The 27631-nt window shown below is 39.4% G+C and overlaps 1 protein-coding gene and 1 pseudogene across 2 annotated transcripts; one reads left to right on the top strand and one right to left on the bottom strand.

The window, feature by feature from the left end:
• Positions 1 to 1427: 1427 nt before the first annotated feature.
• LOC104448452 (probable disease resistance protein At4g27220) lies at positions 1428 to 7819 on the top strand. Of its 2 annotated transcripts, none has more exons than XM_039306486.1 (4): positions 1428 to 1625; positions 2712 to 2780; positions 3619 to 6287; positions 7588 to 7819. In XM_039306486.1, exons 3-4 carry the CDS (start codon positions 4016 to 4018, stop codon positions 7590 to 7592), a joined length of 2277 nt encoding a protein of 758 aa, XP_039162420.1. In that variant the 5' UTR covers positions 1428 to 1625; positions 2712 to 2780; positions 3619 to 4015; the 3' UTR covers positions 7593 to 7819. The 2 variants fall into 2 exon arrangements, with proteins under 2 accessions (XP_039162420.1, XP_039162419.1); XM_039306485.1 differs by having other exon boundaries at positions 1428 to 1661.
• A 10224-nt stretch (positions 7820 to 18043) lies between these two features.
• Positions 18044 to 27316, bottom strand: LOC104448450 (annotated as a pseudogene).
• Positions 27317 to 27631: the final 315 nt, after the last annotated feature.

Genomic DNA, 27631 nt, shown 5'->3' with positions numbered 1-27631 from the left:
TTCATGGTTGAATCAGCATACAAAACCACATCAAAATCAAATGGTTATGACGACAAAGAAAGAGTTGAAGCTCTAATTTCACTTTTGGGTGAAAAAACTAGAGATACTTGCCCTTCTTTGTCATGAGTCTATTAAGTTTACATCAAATGTCGAATCTACACAAGATGCAATTGCGGAAAATCTCCTCTCGTCTTCTTACGAATCTGACCTTTGTTTAAAAACACGAGGTTGGAAGATCATTATAATGGTAAAGGTTTTGATGAATTCATCTGCGAAGTGCATTTGAACGTTACTATATCCATCAGACGATTTCTTTTGGGGATCATGTTATTCGGGTGATTAACCAAACAAGAAAGAGATCCTAGAATAGTAAGGTTTCATATTTCACTACTTTGATAAGTCACCAATCTACTAACTATCCCATCAAATAAGTCGAAGATTCGTTAGACTACGAAACCTCATTTTGCCGTGATGTGATATATTTCCGATGTGAATAAAAAGTACCAAATGAATGATTGAGTATTCCTTCAGCTCTTGAGATATATCATTGTGTATGAAAGATGCCCAATGGGTTCAAGGCATAACATCGGTAATGCTATGTAAGCTTTTGTTTACCAAGGGTTTGAATCCCTCTATTTACACACCTTGAAGTAATTTACCATTGATACTAATCACAATGTATCAAAGAAAAGCACATACCCTAATTCCAAAGGTTAAAACTTTCTTTGATATGTATCCCCTATTTCCAAGTCCCCACTCGAAAATTCTAGCTCGAAGAAATAAAATAACCTGGTGCAATTTAATTTTCCTTAAATCGACCTCTTATGGGTTAGTCGCAACTTATGAATAAAATCTTATGTTCATGATTGACTGGGGAAACGATTTGTGATTAATAGGGCTCGGGTGAATCGTAGCCAAGCATAAGCATCATCTTGCAAGAGAAATCGTTCATGTTCCCATGGCCATATGTTAACTCATATCATGAGAACATTTGGCATTTTGCCCATGGTAAGGGTCGTGATAATTGTACTTCCCTATAATAGATGCAAATCAAGCAATCACGAGATAATAAGTTTTTTTTTTGTTTTTTTTATGGATCTCGAGTAATTTTTCATATAGAAAAAATAAAGAAGTAAATTTAAATGTAATTTCGTCCTTTTAAGGATTAGTAATTCTGGTCAATGATTTGGGAACACCATATGGTTTTTATGGAATCAATTTTCGGAAATTTTGAATGCAAATAAAATTTCTCTGTTTTTTTTTTTTTTGTGTGTTTGGTGCTATTTTTTTTTTTTTTTTGGGTGGGGGGGGTGATTTACATAATCCAACGATGGTCTGTGCTCGTTAGAAAACGAACGGTGCAGATGTGCCGAGCACGACGATCGAGGGGCACTCTCGGTTTCTAGGGTTTTCTATACCTATATTGCGGTTTCTTCCTCCTCTCTATCTTCCCTCTTCCTTATTTCCTCTCGCCGTATCCCACCTCTCCAAATTTCCATGCGAACGAGATCGAGATCGAGGGAGAAGAACTCGAGCGGGCAGTTGAAGCCGGGCCATGGGAGTTTTGCTGTAACCGGAGTCGAGGGCGTGTGACCAGGGGCTGAAGGAACATATCGACGCCAGAGGTTAGCAACTGGACCGGAACTTCAGTCCTCCTCATTGTACGTTGTCTTTTGCCCTCGTTATGCAATTGCATGCCTGTCTGAATTTTCTGTTGCAACTCGTGACGCTCTATTATAGGATTTTTCTACTTAAATTTCCAGATCTTCTATATCTGTAAGAAACATAAGACACTTAAATTGTTTAATCGGCCAAATATGGAACAGAAAATAAACAATAATCATGTCTGGTCTTGTGTCTGGAGCTTTTTCCCGGAAGGCGTTCTCTATCAAATAAGATAATTAATGTTCCGGTTGAGCGAAGAGCGAAGATTTTTATTGGTTTATCAACGCCAAGTTACATAATTGGCTTGACTGATGGCTTCCACTTCAATCGTTCTCAACTCCAACTGGGGTTGAAAGCCTTTGGTCAAGCCAAGCCATACTAGATGCGGGCAAACTGGATAGTTTACCGTCCATCGTTACAATTGATTGGCATAAAATAGAAAATAAGCAAACTGAAGAACTTGAGGGTGCAGCTTAGCCGGGGCCATGAAATAATGTTGAGAGAGAATCTTAGATGTAGCATCAAATTATGTGATGTTAAGAGTTTGGAAACTTCCAAATAATCAAATTGGACAATTAAGTTGGGTTTTGGTGAGCTTGACTCAAAATTTCACTTTTCACGCTCACTTCACCAAAACTTTTATCCTTACAAATCTCCAAATCCCCGTCCCATTTTTTCATTATGAATCTATGATTTCACATATAGGTTCATATAGGCTGAAATTTTGAGTTGGTAGAACAATTTGCTGCATCCGAGTCATTCACAGAAAAACTAAGCCGGGCTTGTGTATAAGAAGCAAACGACAGAGCAATAGTTTTTAATCTGAAGAGCAAAATTTGAGCATTGTTTCCTGTCTTTTCAAAAGAAGTTCCCAGGGTCTTGCTTGTTGGTACCCAGTCACTTGAAACATATCTGTTCACTCTTCTGTGGGTTACAGGCGAAATGCCGAGTGCGGCATTTAAATTATGGGAGCTTGTTGAGTTTCTGCCTAATGAATTGTTGTTGATTTGTCTGACATGCCATGCCCATTGAATAACCCAATGCAGAGGATTTGTCTAACATGCCACGCCCACTGAATGCAGAAGAGGAAGCACCCAATACGGAGGTTCCCCAAGGTATGTGCATCTCCCAATTCCCCTTTTGTAAAAGCTCGTGCAGGATGCTTAAGAGTCAGTCATTGATAATTAATAGGTCTTTGAAAATGGACAGAACAGTGCTCCTAAGTGTGACATTTAAATTTTGAAAAGCAATGGCTCTCTCTATCCCCTTAGATCACCTGCATAAAGAGCATCCGTTTTTAAGACAGAAGCAAAATGTAGTTCTCAATCTGAAGAGCACAGTTTGAAAACTGTGCCCACTGAATGCCAAAGAGGGAGAACGCAATATGGAGGTTCCACATGGCATGCATGCATCTCTAAATTTGCCATACGTTGAAGCTTGTGCAGGCTGCTTTATCTGTCTTCTAATCTTCACCTAAGAAAAGGGATATAGGCAGGATGCTCAGATTTCTAATAGTTATGGAGAAACAGAACAGTCAGGAATTAATAGGAAAAGAGGAGTTTTAGAGTCGGTCATTGATAATCACTAGATCTTTGAAAATGAAAAAGACAAATGTTTTGAAGTCTGGCATTCAAATCTTGAAAAGCAATGGCTCTCTGTCTCCTCTGATCTCCTACATGAGCATTGGCGTATATATGATTAAATTATTTGTCAAAGATAATTCCTATGAATTTTAATTTTAAGTCAATTATTATGTGGGGTGGCTAGTGTTTTACTATTGTGACATGAATGCCTACATAACATATCAATTATCATATGGAATGTTGTATATAATATTTTTGTTTGAAAAAGTGAATACAAAGTTACAATTTTTTATATCTGTATGTGTAACATATCTATAAAATATATCTCGGAAGTACCTAATAGTGAATTTTCACTTATAATTGAGTTTAGGTGCGAGAACGCATGTTGCACCAGCTAAGAGTCAACGAGGTACCTGTAGGCTTGCCAACGCGGATATGACATCTCTCAAAAGAAAGCTGGAAGAACTCATCCGCAGTCACCAAGCGGACATGAACAAGCTAAAGTCGAAGTGGATGAGAATAGAAGAGCAATATTGGAGTGTAGTGCAGGCAATTAGAGAAGGAATATCTTTTCCACCGGAGAAAGTAGCAGAGGTGGAAGGGTTGAGCAAAGAACTTGAACAGATTCTTCCAGTTCCAGGAAGATCTAGCAAAACATCTCATTTGGTGACAATAGAAGAATTATTAGGCAAAGATACTCGACGGAAGGTGAAGGAGATGTTTTACACTATGTTGCGGAATGAGTTTTCATACTCGGTGTTTATGGTATGGGTGGAGTGGGCAAGACGGCCATTTTGAGGCATGTCTATATCAGTCTCCTTGATTTTCTTCCGTCATATGTATTCTGGATTGCTGTACCTCAGGATTTTAGTGTTTATGCGCTACAAGAAGAGATTGCCAATGCGGTTGGACTAGACAATCTTTCAAATGAGAAGGACGCGAAGAGAAGGGCGGGCCTATTGTATGGACATCTGAATGCAAAGAAGGCATGCATCCTAATTTTAGATGGCCTTTGGAAGCCCTTTGAAGTTAAGGATGTGGGTATTCCAGTTGAAACGGGCAAACTAAAGTTGATAGTGACAACTCGATCACCAGATGTGTGTCGTATGATGCTCTGTCAAAAGCAAATTAAGATAGAGCTTCTCGATATGGAAGATTCTTGGAGGTTATTTTTAAAGAAGCTTTGCTTTGCGGGAGAACTCCCTCGGGAAGTTGAACAAATTGCAAGGTCTCTTCTTGATAGGTGTTGTGGTCTGCCACTTGGGATCATTGAGATTGCAACTCGCATGAGAGGGGTAAAGAAAGAGCGTGAGTGGAGAGACATGTTGGGAAATTTAGAAGAGTCCAGGATGGAGCTTGACGTGTTCAAGCGTCTGCAGCTCAGTTACTTGAACTTGGGTGATGAACAAGTGCAACAGTGTTTCCTGCATTCAATGCTTTGTTCTGGAAATCTCCTTTCAGAAGCTGACAGAGAGTATTTGATAGAGTCTTTTATAGAAGAAGGTTTGTTAGGTGGAAGTGCCACCAGGCAAGGACTGTACGATCAGGGTAACGATATATTGGATAAAATAGAAGGGGCCGGCCTGTTGGATCCTGAAAAAGGGCATCGGTATCTACACCCGTTGACAAGGGACATGGCATTGCATGTAGTGCGGAGCACAACACACATGGTTAAGGCCTATATGGGGTTGAAAGAAATACCGGAGGAAGTATTCTGGACTGATCGTCTAGAGAAAGTCTTTTTACAAGGCAACAAAATAGAAGAAATGCCATACAACGTATCACCAAATTGCCCTAAACTGACGCGGCTGTCTTTGTATGACAATTCGACCTTGGGAGACATCCATGAATCTTTCTTCAGACATCTAAAGGGGCTGACGGTTCTAGATCTGGGCCGCACTGGAATCACGAAATTACCGGACTCCATCTCCCAGTTGGAGAGCTTGGAAGCACTGTTACTGCAAAGTTGTTTCGCATTACGCTTTATTCCTTATGTTGGAAAGTTGGGATCCCTAAGAAAGTTGGACCTCAAAGGGTGTGAAAGTCTTGAAGAAGTGCCAGAGGGCATGGAGATGTTGGCAAACCTGAGGTACCTCGCCCTAGATGGCACAGAGATAGAGACATTACCGGAGGGAGTGTCAGGGAAGCTGGTGAACTTGCAATATCTCGCGATTAGAAAGCTAAGGGCAGGAGAAGAGGTAAAATTACCGAAGGTGGAGGAACTTCATTGTTCTGTTTCCAATGTGGAAATGTTCAATGCATGTGTGGGGTCTCTCGAGCGAAATAGTAGCCAACGGTACAGGCTCGTGATGGGTGCACCAGAAAATTTCAGCCTTTGGTGTGGGAGGAAGACTGAGAGGTCTTTACTCATTGATAGTTGCGACCATATCGCTGCGAGTATAGATGGAACAAGTGGTGATGGCTGCGCTCTGCTTCCAGAAAGTGTGCAATCATTGGAATTGTCCGGGTGTCATGAAATGAAGAGAGTGATGGAATGGGAGTGGCTGACCACTCTCCTTCCAAATCTGAAGGAGATTATAACAAAGAGTTGTGAGAACTTAGAGGAGATAATACATGGCCCATTGCCAAGCGGAGCCACTTGGCGCCTTACATATCTTGAAGTAAATTGTTGCAACAACATGAAGAGGGCGCTGCTGACGCAAGACATGGTGCTCCACCTCCCTTTCCTCCAAGAGATATTAGTCAAAGACTGCAAGGGCATAGAGGTGATAATGGGCACTGTTGCCAAAATGACGCACTTTTCCTTCCCGAAGTTAATGAACCTTGGTCTATGTAATCTTCCGGAGCTGAAGAGCATATGCGATGGGACCACGAGATGCAATTCCCTCCAGTTGATATCTATTGACAATTGTCCAAAACTGAAGGGGATTCCTCTGCAGCTGCCTGTGCTTGACAATGGGCTCCCTTCTCCTCCCCCTTCTCTTCAAGAGATTCGGATAAATCGGCAGACGTGGGAGTCACTGGAGTGGGATCATCCCCTTGCCTGTTCTACACTTGAACACTTCATCAAGTTTCTTGGTAAGTCCCACACAAATTTTACTTCTTTTATCCTTTCCATCTCCCTTTGGTCCCTTCTAAGGATTGGTTCTCCCGCAGTATGGGTTGCTTATTTTATTCCTAACTTTTATAGTGAGTGTTATACCTCATAACTGCTCAGAAACTAGCAAGTAGGCCCGTGCTACATACTGACAAGTGAATTCCATTACAGCTTGAAAGTGCAGCATACTAGTCATGTTATTATTGAACCTTAGTTGTTTCAATGATGTTCAAGAATTTAAAAAAAAAAAAAAAAAAAAAAATCTCCCTTAACTTTGAATAAATAACAATGCTTCTAGTCCTCGCTCTCTCTCTTGCTTTTTTTTTTTTTTTTTTTTGGGGGGGGGTGGGGAATTTAAAAGATTTTCTCACACCGGTTTTCTAAAAACAGGCCATTCTGAGTATACAAAATTTTGCATATGCTGATATGCAAATCCCTCTGTTATAAGTGAGCAGTTTTTGTGGTCACAAAATGATCACGACATAGAGATAAGAAATGATTAGTGGCTGCAGAATTCTCGTATAATAAAATTGAAATTCATCATGGCATCCTTGTTGGAAGGATGCTAAAGCCTAGTAAAAGTAGAATTTGATTGGGAAGTTCTACTTTATTGGTTGGGATAGTTTAAGAGAGCATGTTAAATGCTTTTTACGTTTCCTTTTTGTTGTCTTTTCTATTTTACCTCATTCGGTACTTCTATTTGCACTTTCAAGTCCTCTTTTTACTTTTAAATTGATCACTATTCTTCGGGAATACTTTTCATGGACTTTGTATTTCCGATTGCGTATTTGAACTTATTGAATTCCTTTATGTTTAATTTGATTAGGTTAGGTTGGCCGGAGGAGTCTCTAATTTCTTTAGATTGTTTACATTCTCTCTTTAATTTGATCAAAGAAGTCTCTAATCCCTTTAAATTGTTCTTGGAGGAGAGAAATAAATGAGGGCTAGCTATATCTAGAACCTTGTGAAATCTATGAGGGCTGGTCTTTTGGAAGCACAAATATTGGACAGAAGTAAGATGGGCGTAGGTGTCAACAAGCGAATTGGCCACAGTTCAAGTTTTTCTAAGCTCTCTCAAAATGCACCGCAATCTGTATATAGATTTCTCGTGAATAGTCATGCGGTACACAATGATATTGGGTATGAGTACGAGAAAGGTCCTTGGGCATCAGTTGCTCGCCAACTACAAAAAAACTACTCTGCTGCTCCCTTTCTCAACTGATTTTGGGTCCTTTGGACCCACTTTGCGAGCGACTAACAAAAGAATATTTCTGCCCCCAGACTGATGAAGCCGTGGAGGATCCCGTTGAGTATGAATCGTCTTCTGATGGCAGTGGACTCAACGCCATTGCTACATCATCCTGCTCGATTGATGTTTAAAGTACCTCTGAACCTTACGATGACATATGCTTAATTTATGCCTTATTTTATAATCTATGTTAACTACGTCTTGTTTCTGGATTCTTCAGTTTGTATTATCCCTTAATTCTACCTCGTGAAACATTTATCTTTCCATCCCCCCCCCCCCCGGGCCCCTTCTTCCTCCTCCTCCGACGAATCTTATATAGAATTGTTCTGGATATGAATTTGATGGTCTACTACTTAAGTACAATCTACTGTGGGAGGTGTTCTTGGTTTGGAGCAGACTAGTGGCTATTTCATTCGACACGCTTTAATGGCATCCGCAATGTTGACCGTCTTAGAAATCATCTGAGCATCCAACTTGTGACTAATGCTTTCGAGAAGGTTTTCATGCAGAAACCCATTCTTGTCCACTGGTTTTAGCAGGGAAATACTAGCACTTAAATTCAGAACACATAGGAAGACACCTGACGAAATCAAATAAACACGGACGTCTTGGCACGATGAGGTTTGTACCTCTCTGGATGAGGAAAGTATAATGGGCCCTTGTGAGTTTATGGGCAGATGGTATCTACGGCGAATGTTTAGTCAAAAGACTTGACGTTTCGAGCGTCCCACTAGCCCTGGCTTCATTCAGTTGAGTCTTGAATATTTAGTGCATGATAGTGTTGACCATCGGTGCGATCTCCCCATGTGCGTATTTCCAGCCTGCGCAACGAAGGCAGAAGCATACGGAATGATGACGGAATGACCATTGGTGCGATCTCCCCACGGAATGATGACGATCAGAAATTCTGATTTTTGTGTTATTGTTGATGTGGTGAACACCATGGTAACCGGGGATTAGCTTGTGGACTAAGAGCGTAGGGCCTGGTAAATTGATTTTGTGTACGAGACATAATTTGTCTGCGCGAGTTTCATGCTCGAGACAAAAGGGAATGAGCTGCTAAATCGACCAACGGATCATACGGAGGATGGGCTGGTACTTCACTGAAATAGTGTAATTGTCTCGGGAATTGCATGATTTCCCTATATCCACGAAGAGTCTATACTGAAAAGGTCATTCACAAGGACCTGAAAACAGGCAGTGTACTTTCTGGGCGCTATTCTGAATCTTAAATTTTCAGACTTGGGATTGGCAACGGGAACGAAGCCGAAAGGACAAGTACAAATAATGATACTTAGAAAGTCTGCAGCTTGTTCTTAGAAGATCACTGGTAAACTTTAGGACAGTTTTGAGACATGACTGTTCGATAGGGGCTTTTGCTGCCAACATATGCCTTGGGTGATTTAGAGTGAAATCTGATGATTGTGGATTTGGATTGCTTTTGTTAGAGATAGTAGTAAAAAGAAGTAGGAAATTTAATTAAAGTCATCACCATAACCATTTTGGACATTCAAGGAGCAAATGTAAAAGTCATGATTGTTCTTTCTTCTGGTTTGTTAGTTTCTTTGATTTTGTTAACCCCTGGGGATTTATTTTCAAGCTATAGCTTCTGGTGCTGATATTGAGCTAAATGGGACGGGATTAAATGCGAATATAGAAGAAAGAACGGTCGACGAAATGTGGAAACTTGGAATCTGGAAGGGAAATAACCTTGTTTGTAATGAAAAAACAGACTAAGCGGTCTTCATTCAGACATAGCCTTTATATGAAGACAAGGAATGACATTGTTCTTTCTTTCTTGGAAATCATAGTAATAATGATTCCAAAATTTGCATTATCAAAAGACAAACTTTACGAGCACACATGAAGTCAGACAAATGAGCAATCTATACATTCGCAGCGTTCAATATCATTTGCAACAAATCCGATTGTACGAAAGCGCATCATGTCACGGACCAAGGACGTCACATCATCAATCCAAAGGGGCTCATCAAGACCATTAGTTTGTAAGGGGATTTATTCTTTGCCCTCGGATTAGTTCGACGGGGATTGATGATCTCAACCATTAGATGAGATCAATCTCCACCGTTTGACTAATGTGACGAGGGTCAACATCCTTCACAATCGATTAAGCACATTTCTACCATTGAATCGATTAGACGAGAATTGATATCCCTATCGTTAGATAATGTAGAAGACCAACGGTTTGTGATTAGAGGACTTTTGTATAAATAGGGGAGCCCTCTCTCCATTTGTGTCATCAACTTCATTTGAGTATTACAAGTATCTCTAGAGCTTCTCTCTCTACTTTCTCTCTCTAGAAATTCCCTTCATTGAGTGCGAGAGTGTGAGTGAGAGCAAGGCTTACTTAGACTTGACTAGGCGATTCAAAACTCTAAGTGCCTTCGCGATCGAAAGAATCGTCTTGTGACAATCGCGCATTGCATTCCGAGAAAATATAGAATGGAGTGATAGTAGGACTTGATCAATGACCTCGGAACCATCTAGGTCAAACTTAAGTTGTATATTTTGATTGATAAATAAGAAGAAGGTTGATGTTAGTCGTAGAAAAAAAAAATATGCAGAAATTCTTGCTCTGACTTTAGTCTCTAGACTAGAAGAGATTCTAAAATAGTGACGCATAGCTCGTCTTAATGTACACGCCACTATTAATGGTAATCTTCTTGATCTTGTAGGAACCTAAAGATAGACTTCATCTGAACCTTCTGCCTTCCCTGATTTGAAATAAAAATGGATTTAATTATGAGGAGCACAAAAGATCGGTTGAAGTCTTCAATCAAATGCAAAAAATGCCATTAGCGACGTTTCGCCTTTTCAGCAACTGCTGTGTCGTTATCGTGATAAAAATGACGTCATATTGCTTGATGGTGATAATTCATTTTTACTTTTCCTTTTTGGATTATTATTATGGGAAATGGATGTGGAACGTTAACAGACACAAGCTCCTCCTCATCCACTGCTATCTCCCTTCTTCTCGATATTTTCCCACACTTTCTCGCTCTCTTTCCCTTTTCCTCCCTTCCCTTTTAAGTTCTTCATCCATTGTCGACACGCGACTCCATAGCTGGGTTCTGCACGGCCTGGCAGGATGTCAAGTGTACCATGGATCTCTTTGTGTATGGTTCCCTATCGTTCCATTTCTCTTATGCACAAGAGATTTAGACCCTGCTTTTGCATGTGCATGAACGAGCGGGCATGGTGAGGTAGATAAGGGAAGAAAAAGAAGTACCGTACAGTCATCCGAGTGCTGACCGAGCCAACTTGAAAATATAGGCTTGCAGGCTTTTGAATGGGCTCTAGCCTGAGCCATGATAGCTTCTGTGAAGCTAATTGCAAATTGTTTCGCGTATACATGTCAGTATACGTGAAACAAATAGGTGCTACTTGAAACGTTCACTTTTTCATATTTTACCTAGATTTCTGATCTTTTTAACTACAAAGAATCACAAAATAGCGCACACTAATTTCCATCTATTTTTATCCTTTTTTTCTCCATGGTTCTAAGAAACCTATTGTTAGTTGCCACATTTTTCTTAGGCAAGTGAGTGGACAAACTTAGATTGAAACAACTAATCTTCCCCTCCATTTCATTAATTAATATATGTCTTGAAGTCACCAAAATACAAATCATCCTCACATTTTATTTAAATGTCACTTTGAATCCTTTATTTCTAAATTATCAATATTTTGCACCTCGACTTAAAGCTAGAGGAGAAAAACTCCTGCTTTGTCCTTGGTTGCCACCCGCTCTCTCGTAAGTTAAGATAAAGTGCGTTTGAATATGATAATGGATTGATCTCTCGAGGATCATAGAAGCTCTAAGCCCAGAGGACGACAGGGCAAAATTTTCCCTTAAATAGTGTCACATGTGTTGCCACATCATTAACTAACTAAATCATAATAAGCATATGGCTGTGCAATCTAATGTTCTTTTCTTCTTCTTTTTTCATTATTTAACACGCGAATGAGAGAGGAATTATCGTAAAGAAGGTGAGAGAATTGAGAATAGAATACAAGGTTTGGTTGAGCCACGCAACTAGCCGCCTTCCAATTGATCACACCATCTATCCTTATTGTATAACGCTACTACCAACTCGTCCACACGAAATTCTTGGAACCATAAATTGTTCTGGCAAAATCCAATGAGAAACGATTCCACCTCCTCAAAATCACTAGGACACAAGCAATTCCTTTGTTAATGACCTGTTTAGTCATTTTCTTGTTTTCGTCCCGGCTAAACCACTACATAGTGGTAGGTATGTAATATGAACAATCTTGTTAACTTTTAGGTTCTTTTTAAGATTTTTTTTTTAATAGTGAATTTTTACTTTCTTGCTAAAAATTCAAATATTATATAAATCTAAAAAGTTTTGAAAAAGTATATGCAAATCTGGTTATTACCGGAGAGTACGTCACTCTCTTGTGAGGAAGGATAAGCAGACATTATGTCCCCCTTTGAGAGCGAAATACTCTCTAGTTATCAGGAGAGAGGATGTCCCTCTCCGGTCATTATGAGAGAGCGACATACTCTCTCTAGTTATTATGGGAGAGGATGTCCCTCTCTGGTCATTATGAGAGGGTGACATGTCACCTACCATATGATGTGTGATTTTTATTGTTTAATGACCATGTCGGATGCCTTACTTGGTGTTGACTGTCGCGACCAAATTTTTTGGGTGTGAATCACCTAAGGTTTGGCTAATGAATTGTTATGCCTAGGCCTAACTCGGGCTCTCCCAAACATATGTCAATTTGCGACTTATGTTCGATTCTTAACATGAAGATAGATTTTATTTAGGAGTCGTCACTAATCTATTTGTGGTGGGTCGATTGGAAACCCAAGTAAAGTAACGGGAGTTTTACCTTACTCCTACGAAGGAGACTATGGGTACGGAAACTTTGTTATACTAGATTTCTCTAATACCCTTTCGCTACCATTATTTTATTTTCAAAAATATTTTTGCAAGCAACTTAAATTGATTTTAAATTTATTTCTCTAACATGTGAGGTGATCATGCGGGTGTGCAATCCACCAATTTAACACCTAGATAAACAATGAATAAATTGCAAAAAAAACTTACCTCAAAGCAACGAATGCATCTGCAATATTAGATTAGAATCCACATCAACAACTCTAAATATAATTTCTAATTAACATGCAATTTCTTTTTTTGTTTTTACTTAATGAGAATCATGCAATATGCAATATGCAATGCAATATAACTAAATGACCTAATTCTAATGACATGCAATTTCTAATTAAATTGACCTAATAACAATCTTTAAATGACGTTCATTTCATGAATCTAATCCTAATGACATGCATATGATATTTTTTTCTTTTTTTTTTCTTAAAGAATGCAATTCATCATATGAAATAAAACTAATTTATTCTAAGACATTTTTTGGTTTTTTTTTTTTTAAGAAATTCTGAATTAGATAAAATTTGAAAATTATCTAGCTAGATTAAGATCCTATTCAATTTGTATTAGGAATTAGGCTAAGTCAAATCCTAATTTAAACTAAAATATTATCTCAACCCAAATAATTCTCTAAGGTGCAATCTATTTAAGAAAATACCTAAACTTATAATAAATTAAGAAAAATATTATCTAGAATTAAACTAAGTGCAATTTTACCCTAATATGCAATGACATACAAAAAGATGCCATAACTCTACATGACATATGCATGATGATTTTTTTTTTTTTTTTGTGTTTTTGTTTATTAATTTCGACATTAATAATTGCCAAATAATTAAACAATGCAATCCAAGTATAAAAAAAAATAGCAAACAAATTAATTGATTTGATTTTTATTTTTATTTTTATTTTAAATAAAATTCAGAATAAAATTTCTGCTCCAAACATGCAAACCCTAAAATAAGAAATAAACCTAATTCTAGCCTACGTTTTTTATTTTTTTATTTTAAAGAAATTTAACTTAAATGACACGACAGCAAATCAAAACAAAATGATATCGAAATTGACGAATCATATCTCGCGTGAGATCGGGTTAGCTAATTTTACATAAAATTGCGAATCGAATCTCGGATGAGAAATCGGATTAGCAATTTTTTAAAGTGATTGTGAATCAAATTTCGGGTGCGAAAGGCTATTTCTTGGCGGATAATTCATCATTGCATCAAGGAATAATTATACTAAAAAAGAGCAAATAAAAAAAATAAAAGAAATAAAATGAGATAAATAAGTAAAAGAAAAACTACCTAATTTTTCTTTTGTTTTCTTTTTTTCTTTTTTTTTTCCTTCCAAGCAAAGCAGCAACGTGATGGTCGCCCCGGCGAGGGGAGTTTCACCGTCGGTCGCCGGTCGTCGGAGCTCCGGCAAGGAGGACCAGCAGCGAGCGGATCGGTGGCGAGCGGTGGCGTCGCGAGGAGCAGCGGCAGGTGGCTTTGCTCGGACTCAGGCAGAGAGCGGAGCGGCTCGGCTCGGGCAGAGGCGTCGGATCGCCGGCAGGTCGTTGATCGGAGTAGCACCGGCGGAGATCTGCAAGCACAGACAAGACAGGGACAACAGCAGTTTCGTCGGAGCGGGGGGCTGCGATCCGGCTCCGGGGAGGCGCAGCGACGACCGGCACAGGGAAGAGGCAGCAGGAGGCTCGCGGGCCAGTGGGCCGCCAGCGAGTCGGGGGCGAGGTCGGTGGAGCAGCGGTGGCGTCGAGGAAGGACGGCGGAGGTCGCGACCGGAGCAGGGAATGCCGGGTGCTGGGTCGCGAGCAGGCACGGGCGTCGAGGAGCACCGCAGGCGTCGGCGAGGGCTGAGGTGGAGCGATAAGACCGTCGGTGCAGCGTGGCGGCGGCGAGCGGACCAGTGAGGTGGTGAGGTGCAGTGGTGTCTGGCGTCGCGGTACCGGCACAGCGGCCGGACGGAGCCGGCTGGCGCGTTCGAGCTTCTCCCTCGCGAAGAAGACGACGCGGTGGCCCCCTTTTTCTTTCTCTCTCTCTCTCTCTCTCTCTCTCTCTCACGTCACTCACCAGTCATCTCTCTCTCTGCAGACCGGTCGCTTTACTTCTCTTTTCTTTTTCCTTCTGACTTTTCCTTGACCTAGAAACCGAGAGAGGCCCCCTGTCTTTTCGTACGGAATGTCTTTTATAGGCCCAGAAATTGTATCTTCCCGATATATCTTATTTCTGTTTTTTTGTTTGCTCATTATACCCCTAAATATGTCGTTGAAATACACGCTCCGCGAAAATATTCCATTTTGTATTTCTCGCATATTCTATCCAGAAAAATTCCCTCTTTGCACAAAATACACCCTTTAGTGTATATTACTTAAAAATATGAAAAATTTGAACGGAATATGTGAAAAATCTTCCCTTCATCGGTGGCCTAAAAATAAAACAAAATAAAAATAAAATGTTTCTAAACTATATGCCATGTGTTATATATATATTGAAGAAAGCAACCAGCAAGAACAAATAAAAGAAACTATTGTCCGTCACAGGTGTCATATACAAAACAAATCTAATTCTCGAACCCACATTTTGGTGCCACTTTTTGTCCCCATGATGGGGGAAATATTGGATGCCCAAGTTGTGTCCCTCATCTACGCTAGGTCATCCACACTAGTTCACTTGGAAAAAGTATCAAAAATGTTATATATCTATTGTATTTGTATTAATTTAATCTTAATTTTTTTCAATTTGACCAATTTCGTCCTAAACATTTCCACGTTAGTACTAATTCAATTTTAATCTAGGTGACTGTCCATCCCTCCTATTTTTTTTTTTCTTTTGGTCAGACATCCCTCCTAGTTGACATGGTGACATTTTAAATAATTTTCTTAATACTTTTCTTCCTTGCCATTTTTTTTCCATTTTCATTATGCCGCTTGCCCAAGCGAGGCCAACCCTTGCCAACCATGGCCGATGACTCGTCCGCAAAAAGAAAAGGAAAAGAAAATATAAAGAAAGAAAAAGAAATAAATTCTATCTAAAACCATATGCGGAGTATAGAAAAATTTCTATACTTGCGATGGCAACATGCTTTTAATAGTTGTTATATTTCAAATAAACCAATGACCATGGCATTCAATTAACAAAAAGTAAATGGTCAATTTAGACAATGCTTTTAATCGTTCACTATGCAATTTTCTAAAATCTTGGAAGCTACCCAATACGGTCTTATGCTTTGAATTTCAGGGACTAATAATCCTCGGGCTAAATAATAATCCAAAAACATCACTGAAAATTTCTTAATCATCTCCATTATAATGGATTCCTCCATAGTATATTGGCATTGGTACCCACTGGTAGGAAGTCCCCGAATGGGGATACCCCAAACTGGGTTGCCATGGAAAAAATTGCCCATTGCGGGCTGATCAGTCCGACCTATGACGTTATGCACTTGATCTTGTGCTTCTGAGGTCGCTGCATCCACAGGTAATTGAGGTTGATTGTCAACCATGACGATATGGAGATCTCCCTCTTTTCTTTTTCCTTCGTCTGTTTCAATGTGATTTCCTCAAGGTGTTGATTCTTGCGCCGGAGTGCTAATGTGTTTTGCAAGTTAGCTAGATTCTTCCGGCAGACAATCAGAAGACCAGAAGAGGATGAATCAAGGCGGAAGAAGCGGATTAAAGGTGCCTGACCCGCTCTGATACCATGTCAGAAGATGAAGAAGACGAGAGGAAAGGAAGCGAGAGGGGAAATTTTCTCTTCTATTTCAGTATATTCACGCAATGTACAGAACGTGTATTATAGTACATGTTGTATGTAAATAAAATGAAACAATATTATATACAAAATCAGATTCGATATTAATTGATCTTGACTTGTGCAATGATATATGAATGATTCCGTCGAATATCCTTGCGCATCTTCAACGAGAAGCGAGCGACGGAGCTGAGATGCTTGAGTAGAAGAAGAAGAAGAAGAGGCAGCGAGGGAGGGGGAAATCGGAAGGTCGTCGTCGGCGAGGGTTACCTCCGGTGCAGAAGACGTCGCGCGAGACGCTTGTGGAGAACCGGAGGGAATTGAAAGCGATGCGACCGTGAGAAGGAGAAGAGTGGAGGGAGAGGGATTTGAATTTGCAGGGAAGAGCGAAGCAAGAAGAAGATAAGCTCGCCATTTTTCTCCGTGGGAAGCTTCTTTTCCCTCTTCTCCTTATCTTGTAGAAGCTCCGTCCCTGCAAGTTTAGCCGGCGGAAACGAGCAAATTCCCTCCTTTGCCCTTTGCTGGTGCGTAAAAGCTAGCTATGTCGAAAATGGCACAAATGATTAATGAATTTTGAGCCTATGTGTAATATGATTCATGAAATTTTAATTTATTCAGTGTAATTTATAAATTTTATACCCATGACCAATGTAGTCCTTGAATTAATTTGCTTAATATGATCCTCAAATTTTCAATAGATATTTAATTTAATCCCCGCACTTAAAAAAATATTAAATATTACCCCTTGAACATGAATTGATAGGAAATTGAATTGAACATATAACACTAGTTCATAGACCATATTAAACCGATTAAAAGTTCAAATAACACATCACACATGGAAATAAAGTTCATGGATCACATTAAACAAATTAATAATTTAAGGATTGCATGTCAAAGTTTAGAGACTATTTCTATCATTAAATTAGGCTTGACTAAGATTTTTCTTTTGATTCTTTCTATTATTGCTTTAACCAAATCTCACTCGAATCCTCTATGTTTTTATAATGATATTTAATTTTTCGTGTAAATATTGAGGCTACTAAAGTTCTTCGAAAGCTAACTTTCCTCCATAAAAATTACTAACCATATTGAGAAATTACGGACTGAATAGAAGCTTTAACTGCAATAAATACGACACTCTGAAATCTACTTCCCACATGAGAAAACGAGAAAACGTACCCCTTCACTCTCTGAAAACACACTAATTACGAAAAGGTTAATTATTCCTTATAAATTCGAAGTTATTTTTCATTTGCTATTCTTCTGAAAGTAAATATGCAAAAAGGATGAATACTTACTTCTATACGATATACAACGTTGAAAAGAAGTGCTTTTTCTACTTGGAATTATATTAAGGTTCGATTTCTTTAAGGGTGGCGGGCCATTAGAAGAGGCGAGTTTTTCTTCCTCATGGAAAGTTACTAAAAACACTTTGAAAAGATTTCGTTAAGCGCAATGAAAAAGTGGCCAATCATTAAAATACCGAAGCTTCTTCTTTTTTTTTTTTTTTTTTTTTTTTTTTTTTTCTGTATAAAATGCTAAATCAGTAATTTCCGATATTTCCTTATAAGGAACCTCGTCAATCGCCTTGAGATACTTCCGGCTAATCCGAGACGAGCGACTTGCTAATGACAAAGAAGTTCCTAACCGCGATCATTGATGTGGTACTAATCATGGTGCAAGTTGCTAATCACGTTGGTGGTTTAGCAATCTCTGTCGTTGGTCTCTAAAATACTGGCCACACTGCATCATTTCAATCCCCAAAAATGGTTGCATAGAGATCCCACCCGGAGATAACGAGACGATGGCAGTACGCTTTTACTTCAGGGGATTAACCAAAAGTTGGCTCCTATAACCTGCTGAGATTTACAAGTTCCGTTCATGTCCGAAAACTCCATAATTCAAGCAAGCATCCGAAGCGGGCATGTTTTTTCCGAGCACAAAGAAGAAAGACGGCCTTGAGCACGGACTATTTTACGCTCCTCCCGAGTTCTGGGAGATTGACTTTGTCTAGAATCTTTCGGCTGTCATTACAACAGGTTGAGCCTCGGGACGCCTTCTTGCAAGAAAGGGACCCCTTCTCACAGCATCTTGCAACTGTGGGCAAAGAAGGGAACATCATCAAGTCACAAAGATACACGACCCGGGTCTTTACATAACAAAATCTTGGTACGCCAAGGTATAACACGGAAATGACGCATTCCGCTCTGTGTATCTTACCTTGCTAGCAATTCCAGCCAGAGAAGGATCGTTCATCAGTTTGGTTGAACGTGTGAAAGCTTGTGTATTGCTTGGCAGCAACCGTGCCTAGCTTCCATGCCTGAGAAGTCCACCATCCAAATTAAAACGCTAAATGAGAGGCAAGCGATGGACAATGCTTCAACCCACTCAACACAAGGATAAAAAAAGAAAAGAAAAAAAAAGCGTGCGCTGTGAGAGAGAGAGAGAGAGAGAGAGAGACATTCAACTCCAGATGACTTCTACTCGGTGTGCATTTGTGCGTCTGTTAAGTCACCACTCAAATTAATGGACTTAGAAATAAACAAGAATGCAGGAAAGGCCCAAAGACACATCCCCGCAGACAACAAAAGCAGAAGAAACGGAGAAAAAAAAACAGAAAATATAAAAAAGAACTTTCACAAGATCACCTATAACAAATTTATGGTCCAAAATATGTAATCACTAACACTTATGCTTAAGGAAATAGCATTGACATAATTACTAAAGCTCCAACCTACATGCTTCAAGGGATAACATCTCCATCTGATGATCATGTTGGTGCTTCCGTAACATGGTGAATAGGAAAGTGAGCAATATAAAAATACCTATTTTTGTGGTTTCAATGCTTGGGTCAGTTACGATATCTACTATCTCTTCTTTTGAGCAGATCTCCATCAGGCACCATGGCCTAGCTACCAAAGCTGTAATTCGCCTATAACCCTGGAAATATCAAGCTCATCACAATGGCTGACAAGCGATATTAACCACAAATAGCAATGAGCTTCATTAAGCACATAGCTAAAAACCATCAAATAGATCTCAACATTCATCGGTCAATCTCCAATTTAGGACCAGAACATCAATTTACACTTACACGTTGATTATTTTAGTTTATGTATACTTTACATCTAAGGAAGAACAAAGCTTGGCTCCTACAAAAGTTTTTTCCTCTTTTGTGCATAGGAAAATAACATAGAACCAATCATTATGTTTCCTGGAAAATTGAAGAAATCCTACTTGATGCTCCTGATTACCAAATGGATCTGCTTGCTGTAACCATAAGTGGATACACAATAGTAAAACCGAGAAAGAGTAGGAAGCAACCAGAAAGGTAATGACCAACTCGATTCATAATTCCTATAACAAAATCATCTATTTCCAGTCCTCCCCTCTTTCTCTTCAGCTAAAGAAGCAAGCGTAGAACACACTGCCCGAGGATAAGATTCTGAAGGAGGATCTGCCACATACTCAGAACTCTGAATGGTTTTATAGATAAAATCCAAGGTTGGTTGATGCATGTTATGCACGAAGGAACGTACATATTGTGCCCAAATCCAAAGCAGAGCAAGTTCCACATTTGTCCAGAGTAATATTTTATAAAAATGAGAGAGATCTGTAAATGACACACCGCTAAACGAGTTTCTGCCTCCTGCTGAAGAACTGATAGGAAAAGGCCCTGCGAATCATGGCACAAGCTCAGCAATTGGAAGGGAAAAGAAAAAGGAGCTAAAACACCCAATTAAGGAGTTGCCAAACAAGCATTCAACAGTTTCTACATACTGTCTTCAAGGCTGTTGCTTAATGACTTACATCCATCACACATTCATCTCACAGGTCAGATGTATCGTTTCTATTCAGTGCGTGAATGCAACAGCTAGTTAGTCATGCTCCCTAGCTTTTGCTCTGAAATAGACATAAAAGCACTAAAGGAAGAGATTCCACAGAAGAAAATAAGCTAACAGACAGACAAGATGAGAAACTCTAAACAGGTCAGTCTCGTGAGTTCATTATGAGATCATAGACCTTCATGTCAATATAGATTACGAGTATACTCAAGGTCGCAATGAGTCAATGACCCAAAGGAACTGCTGTTGATGACTATAGAATTTTCTCCCAAATATGGGACCTGCCAACCTGCTCATGAGCTTTAAGATGGATTTCGCAAACTCTGCACCTAAAATAAGCTGAAGGCAATTTTGAGACCTCTTGTTAATCTAGGTTGTCCTTAATTTCCTCAACTGCTATATCACCATTTTGCTTCTTTGTTCCCTTCTCTGAAATATCAGGCACATTCCACTATCACAAATGATCAATTAAGTTTCATTTCATATCACTAGCTTTTCTAGACAATTCATATTTAAAATCTCCATTTTGCTCTTGAACCTCATCAACCAAAGAACAGATTACAAAGATGAGCCACTACCATAAGCTAACACACTAAAAGTGGACAAAAGAACTCGACTTACCGATGGTATCAGCTTTGGACTCCTGGATGCAGCCTCATATATCAAAGAGTCTTAAGGGTTTCTTCTGCAGAACCATTCAGTATTACACTATTATCTGACCGAGCATCTCCAGCCAAATTTCCCAGTGCATGCAATGCAGCCTGAGCAATTTAATATCATATCATCAATAAACTACCACAGGAGATACAAGTAAAATCTTTGACCTCGGCTTACTGTTTGTCATGGAGTAAGCCATAAATCAAGACATTTACAGTACAAAGATTTGACAAGTTACAAACTCTCAAGAAGCTAACCACAGTTTGCACTATTCTGGTGAAAGCATGAAAGCATGTATATTTATGTGTGATGAGAGAAACTGCCTAAGATAATGAGTACTCATAACATAGCACATGTGAAAATGGAGTCAACATAACTTCGTTAGATTGTGGCAAGAATGGTGAAAATGATAACAGTAGAAAAATCTAGGCATAGCACATATCCAGGGTAAAGCATCCATTGAATAGGTCACTCAAATTAGACAGTACTGAAGAACCAGTGAAACTCTAACGTAATTAAAATATCGTTTCTAAAAGTCCTCTTACTTCTTCTATAAAAGGGACATGCTTTAACTTATGCAGTATCTAACTCATGTTCTTTTCACTTTGTCTCTCATCTTCGATGTCATCACCTTCTCAAATTACAAGGACTGACTCCATCTCATGCTATATAAAAGATCATTAATTTTTAAGATATTCACACTAATTGGATCCCCCTAATTTGATAATTGATCATGACAAAACAGACAAAGAGTTGCATGGACAAAAGCGTCATATATCTGCTCACCAGCTGTTTACCACGTCCTTGTCTGTCAAAGGCAGCATATACTACATGTCTTGCAACAGGATATGTGCTCGACAACACTCAGCTCCCTGAGTTGCTGAAAGCCAAAATAAAAGACAGAGAGAAGAGAAAATCTTAGTTTCCCATGGCCGAGGGTACAAATTGAAAAATAAATAAATAAAGGATCGCTACTGCAGCAAGATTGGAGATGGAAAAAGAAGTACACTAATCTGTTAAACCAGCATGGAATGAGTAAGCTAGGCATCTTCTAGCAGGGAACATGCAGGCAATCTACATTTTCTCTCTTTCGATGTATGGTAACAATTCATTTAATTCGTGAAATAGCGAACCGATAAAAGCTCCTCCTTGTGGCAGGGAACACAACAGCCAGACAAGCTATGGCAAACCAACGCAGTTCTACTAGCCTACATGTAACCAGCTATTATGGTTAAAGTATTACATAATCCAATTTGACCTAATGCTTCAAGGGCAGCTTCACATTCATCTGTATCTAGACTCTCTGACGAGCTGAGTCTCCCATCAATGGCAGAAACAACTACTCTGACACCTGCACTACAAAGCAAGTGTCTTCGAATTATCACTCAGTAGGGCAAGGACTCAAGTAAACCCATAATGCAAATTCTCAATGGGACAAACAAATCATGCAAGAATAATGTCACTTTATAATTGAAAGAAAAGCTACAGAAACCATAGTATAACGTAGACAAGCCACTCAATCAAGCACACCAACTTCCTCAGTTATACCAGTGAGAACTTGAATATTAGTTATTGCATTAAATTGTGATGAGATAGAAAGATTATCTGAAGCGTGAAGGCTATTATAGTGCACAAATTTGCTTAGAATGTGCTGACATAAGGCAATACCAACCAAACAATTAACCTCCTCATGACTACAAAAGCTAAATATTGGGCATATGCACAGAAATGATGGATCAACCCTACTGGATTCGTCTGTAAACATATAAGTGTCCTCCTTGGACAGTAGTCTTCCGCAAATCATCATTGCTCTGGACCTCAAAATTGACTCCAACAATGCATTGCTACAAACAATTATAGCTATTGTAGTGATGACAGTTTAGGACCTGTAGAAACTAAAATTCAGAACAAGATTGAAAGCTCTCAATTACCTTATGATAGAAGCAAGTAGCTGAAGAAGTGCAGTCCTCCACAAAATTTCCGTTGCATGCCGGATCTCAACCATCTTGTTAAATGTGCGAAGGAGAAAAGGAATTACGAAAATTTAGGGAAACAAAGGAACATAGATCAATTAAACTCAATAAGTGTTACAGACGTATGTAGTTCACTATGCCAAGGACATCACCTCCCTCACATAGATATTAAACTGCAAGTGGATGAGCAAGCAGTGTGTTTCTTCACTAGGGAAAGTAAAAAGGGAGAAGCATAGAGATTAACAAACCTCATACAAAAGCTCCAGAACACTCAAAGTTACAAGGGTGTCTTGAGAATCGCTGATTTCTGCCTCAAATAAACTTAGTAGATTGGAACTGTAGATAATTGATGCAACAGAACTGGAGACAGAAAACAGCTTCACTATCGAAGCTAGAACCCAAACACGACCCTGAAACATGGTTATGAAATTAGAAATTTTATCAGTACCCCACTTTCTACGAGTGTAGATAAGTAGGCGTACGTGCAAACGTAGTGCAAAGGCAAGTATGGACTTCGTCTATAAGCTTCCGTGACTTCATGGTACAATAATAACGTCTACATCAAAGGCTAAATCACAATCAACCAAAAACTACCATTGCAAAAGCACTTGGTTAATTTTTCGCATAAGATTGAGATCTGAGCACAGTGACCAAATTATCTATTCATTAGTGCCTAGGATTTTGCATCCATCACTTGTAATCAATAATTTGGATAGAAAGGAGGGTCTTTTGGGGAAGGGGGGGTGACTACCCTTCTTCAAATATGTCCAGACAAAGGAAGTAACCAGCTGATCGAACTTGTTCTCGCTAACTGATGCAAGGCAATGTAAGTTCAACTGTTCAAGTAACAACATGTATATATCCGTACCAATGACGAGCATTGAGCTGCTAAGTTTCTTAGACGCGTAACTTCACTGTCACTGGCTGGAAAAACAACGTTCTGCAAGGTAACATAAGACAGCCATCTCAGGTAAGTATCAATAAACCGAAGCCATAAGAAATAAGTCTGAGCACGGATCAGAGTCAAATCCTTACTGTGCCTCTCTGAAGGCATGCCAGAGTCTTAATAGCATCCATTGAAGCTGCGGTAACTTGTTCATTTCTATAGAACAAACGAACTACATTTCACTAAGATAGGAAGAGATTCCCACCAAATCATCATAATTCTAACATGGATATTTTCAATCACTAAAATTAGCACCGCTTAATTTTATTAAAACCCAGGTAGGAGTCTTGAGAGACTGTTTCTGAACTTGAAGAGAATACCATGCCATACATCCAAGTTACATAATGGTTTATCCAACAGCAATTAATTCTTCGTTCCAAAAGTTTTTCAGAGAGCAATTTTCTCCTTTAGCATTTGGATAGAAGACTATGGAGAGAAGAGAATTGTTGGTAAAAGTAAACATATGTAAGTTATAATGACAAATTTACCCTTTAAAACAGTAATGCTTTTCAAGTCTGCTAAGAAAGGCATAAAAGCAGCAAAAGGTCAGTTTGGAGAGAAATATTCTCTCTCTCAAAATTCCTTCCAATTCCTTCACTTCCCTCTCTTTCGATTTCCTCACTTCATCCATAAAAGTTATTAAGAGAGCAGATGGTGCTACTGGGCAGAGGCTGCTTAATTCCCGCTATCTCACTGACTGAGCTCTGGACCACTATGACGAGTCCGCTAAAGAATGTCTAGTAATGGCATCTCTAGCAAAATTGTCAGTCCCAGTTGATAAATTGCTTTGAATACCAAATAAAGCTGGCATTTCTACAAAATCCTTGGTAGTTTTTCAAGTGGGGAGCAAAGCGTTTCTCATTTTCTTTTACTAGGAAATTCGGATGCTATCTCCTTGACATCTCAAATCACCGAACATGTCGAGCGTCAATTCGTCTTAAAATTTTAATGGACATCACAATGACTCGTGGTGCAAGATCCAGGGACATCTCCATAGTGGCTGCCGCTTTGCTCGACAAGACTGGGATTTCGGTCTCAAAAGTCCCTCCTCTACCAATATAAGTATATACTACTTCTACCTTCGTGGAAACCCTAGGTATGGCCATCTTCCTCTATGTAATATATGTATAAAACTCATTTCTACCTTTCTGGAAACCCATACATGGCCAACTTCCTCTGTATCATAAACTTCCCATTTCTAGCACTATTTAAACGACAGACCATGCCTATGGAGTAGACAGTCAAGATCAAGAAATTCCACAATACAGAGTCAATTGAAAAAACAAAAAAAAATCACTATTATGTTCTTACCCATTAACAAGGCAATCAAGAAAAAGTGGGTAAATATTGTAGTCAATAACTATCTTCACAGCAGACAAAGACTTTTCATCCGAAATTTCCAACAGGCAAGACACCTGAAAATTTTTTAATTAGAAGAAATAAAAATAGAAAAACCAAGAGCACAATTCAAAGTGCGAGGTACATATAATCACCGCATAAATTAACTTTGAATTCAGGGTGGACATTTCATCTTTTAATTTTCTCCTAGACACAGCTCCAGTAAATATCTCCTCAAACTAAGTTCAGTAACTTGCTAAATATTCTTACTTCTAACCTCCAATATCATTCAGTAGAAATATGGACAAACAGAAGAAACATATATAACATCTCATCAAGTCGATAAAACTGACTTTGACATGTTTTTCCTTTCCTAACTATAAGAAAACAGAAGGTTTTACCAAGTATAAGCAACCGGGAGCTTTGTGATCTTTTATATATTCTCGACAAATTAGGATCAACTGCAAATCAATGTAAACGACCAAGAAACACTTTGTTTCCCTTTGTCTGTAACCAATCCCATCAAAGAAGGTGATTATCAATCTAACCTTAGGAGGACGGAAACCAACAACCTTGTTTTAGAAAAGTGCAGTGGGGTGCGGAGCAATGACCGCATGTGGAAAACTCCAAGCTTTTTCTGGAATTGGATGGCTGACTTTCTTTAAAAGATCTTTATGTAATGACGGGATGCGCTCATTTCACAGTTGTCTATGGCTCCTTATTTCTGAACTACAGCAAGTTCATGAAGGTGGTCCACCTCATGACTACAGACCGGCAGCTTATTCTCTAAGCTAAAGACCAGGATATTGGAAGTTAGGGCTGTGAATTAAGTGCGGTTGGCATTCTGCATTTTAAAAGTTAACGTGTGCTATCTGGTGTTGTAATCGTATAGCCACAGAACACAGAAATCATCCATTGGACCTAAATCAATAGCAGGGGTTAAAACCTATTTCATACTTACCGTTTTGCAAGCTAGACATCTGACTTCTTGTGAAGCTGCCTGCAAACCAACTTGTACAAAAGGCTGCACAAACAAATAAAAATTTGGGGAAGCATGAAGCTCATCTTTTTATACGCGCACAGAGGGGAGAGACCCGCCTAGACTACAAACGCAATAGAGAAGCGATTCAAATCCATCCAAAAGGGCTTCCCATGGTACAGGAACCTAAGATTATCGAAGGTTTCGAGCATACCATAAAGTGCGGGATCAGGGAAGCGCCGTATTTGGTCTTGAACACTCTCTCCAGACAATTAACCAGTGTACTTTCGAGACCGGGCACATCCGCTCTCGTTTGCAAAGCGCTGCATATACGAGAAAACCAAAATCGAACAAACGCTTCTCTTAACTTCTTGAGCAAGTCAGAATCAGCAAAAAGCCACAAAACAAAAAAACGACGTCAACAAACAGTAGACGGTCACGAGTTGCTATCGGGTCGCAAGAACGAAGAAATCCAGCGAAGATGATAAAAAGAAATGGGTATTAAGAGTATAACACAAGATATGGGTGCTGATAGAAACAGAGGAAAGAAGAAAGAAGACTTCAAGAACAGAGGAAAGGAAGAAGGTGAAAGTGAGTTCAGTAGCAGCAATAAGAAAGCTGATGAAAACAGAGAAGTTAACAACAGAGATTACAGAATTCGTGAAATTGATTTACCTTTGAGAAATCGGTTTTCAATTTTCAATTTGTAAAGTCAAACTCTGTTCTTTAATTCAGTTAGTTTGTTAGTACTGTTAAGCTAGTTAGTTTTCATTCAGTTTAGAGCACTTCAGCAGATATAAAAGCTGATAAGAGAAAGGCAAGAGGATGTACCTTCTTATTCATTGAAACAGAGCACTCAGTTGAATAATAGACGATTTTTACTCTCTGAATCATCTTTCCTTCTTTGCTTCCATTCATTGTTCTGTTCATCAAAATCCTTCAGGAAACAGAACGACAAGCTTGTCCGAAGAAAAAAGAATCAAGCAGAAAAGAAGTCGGAATCGTCCGAGACACGTCACCTGATGATGACGGGAAGAGGAAAGCGATCGAGAAACTCCTTCGCGGCCGCGTCGTTCTGGACGCCTGAATCAGCAGGCACCACGAAAGACGAAGAAATGAAACAAACAACTCCGGGAAACCGAGAAGAGAAACGAAACCGAGATCGGGAAAAGCCCTAACCGGGATAGAGGGCGAAGTCGGAAGCCGCTTCCAGCAAGCGGGAGGTGTCCTCCATGAAGTACTCTTCCTCCATTGGCGCTCTCTGGTCCATCGCTTCGCTCGCCGAGTGAAGAAGCAGCAGCAGACTGGATGAAGAGAGAGGAGAGAGAGAGACGTTGCCCCGGATTCGCGTACTGGAGAGGCGCGTGGCAATCGCCGTGGGTTCGTGTCTGAATGACGATGAACAAGTTCCAGTCCGATCTGTTTGAGAAATGGGCTTTTATTGCAGGACGAGCCCGGCCCAATGGGCCCATGATGTCTTGCCGGTCAGCCCCATTCTATTTTTCTTTTCTTTTTTCTTTCTTTATTTTCAATAACAGAGTAATAAGAGCCTCTCTAGCATTATTTTCGTAGTAATAATGCTCAGGCTCAAAATAGAACTTTAATATTAGGCCCCTAACAATTATAACCCCACACCCACT

Source organism: Eucalyptus grandis, chromosome 2 (genome assembly GCF_016545825.1).
Source record: "Eucalyptus grandis isolate ANBG69807.140 chromosome 2, ASM1654582v1, whole genome shotgun sequence".
In the NCBI taxonomy this organism is placed as follows: Eukaryota; Viridiplantae; Streptophyta; class Magnoliopsida; order Myrtales; family Myrtaceae; genus Eucalyptus; species Eucalyptus grandis.
The sequence above is the reverse complement of the archived record's forward strand: the minus strand, read 5'-3'. Positions and strand labels throughout refer to the sequence as shown.

Coding starts and splice junctions, on each gene's coding strand:
- LOC104448452 (XM_039306486.1), top strand. CDS start 4,016: ATGGGTGGAGTGGGCAAGACGGCCATTTTGAGGCATGTCTATATCAGT.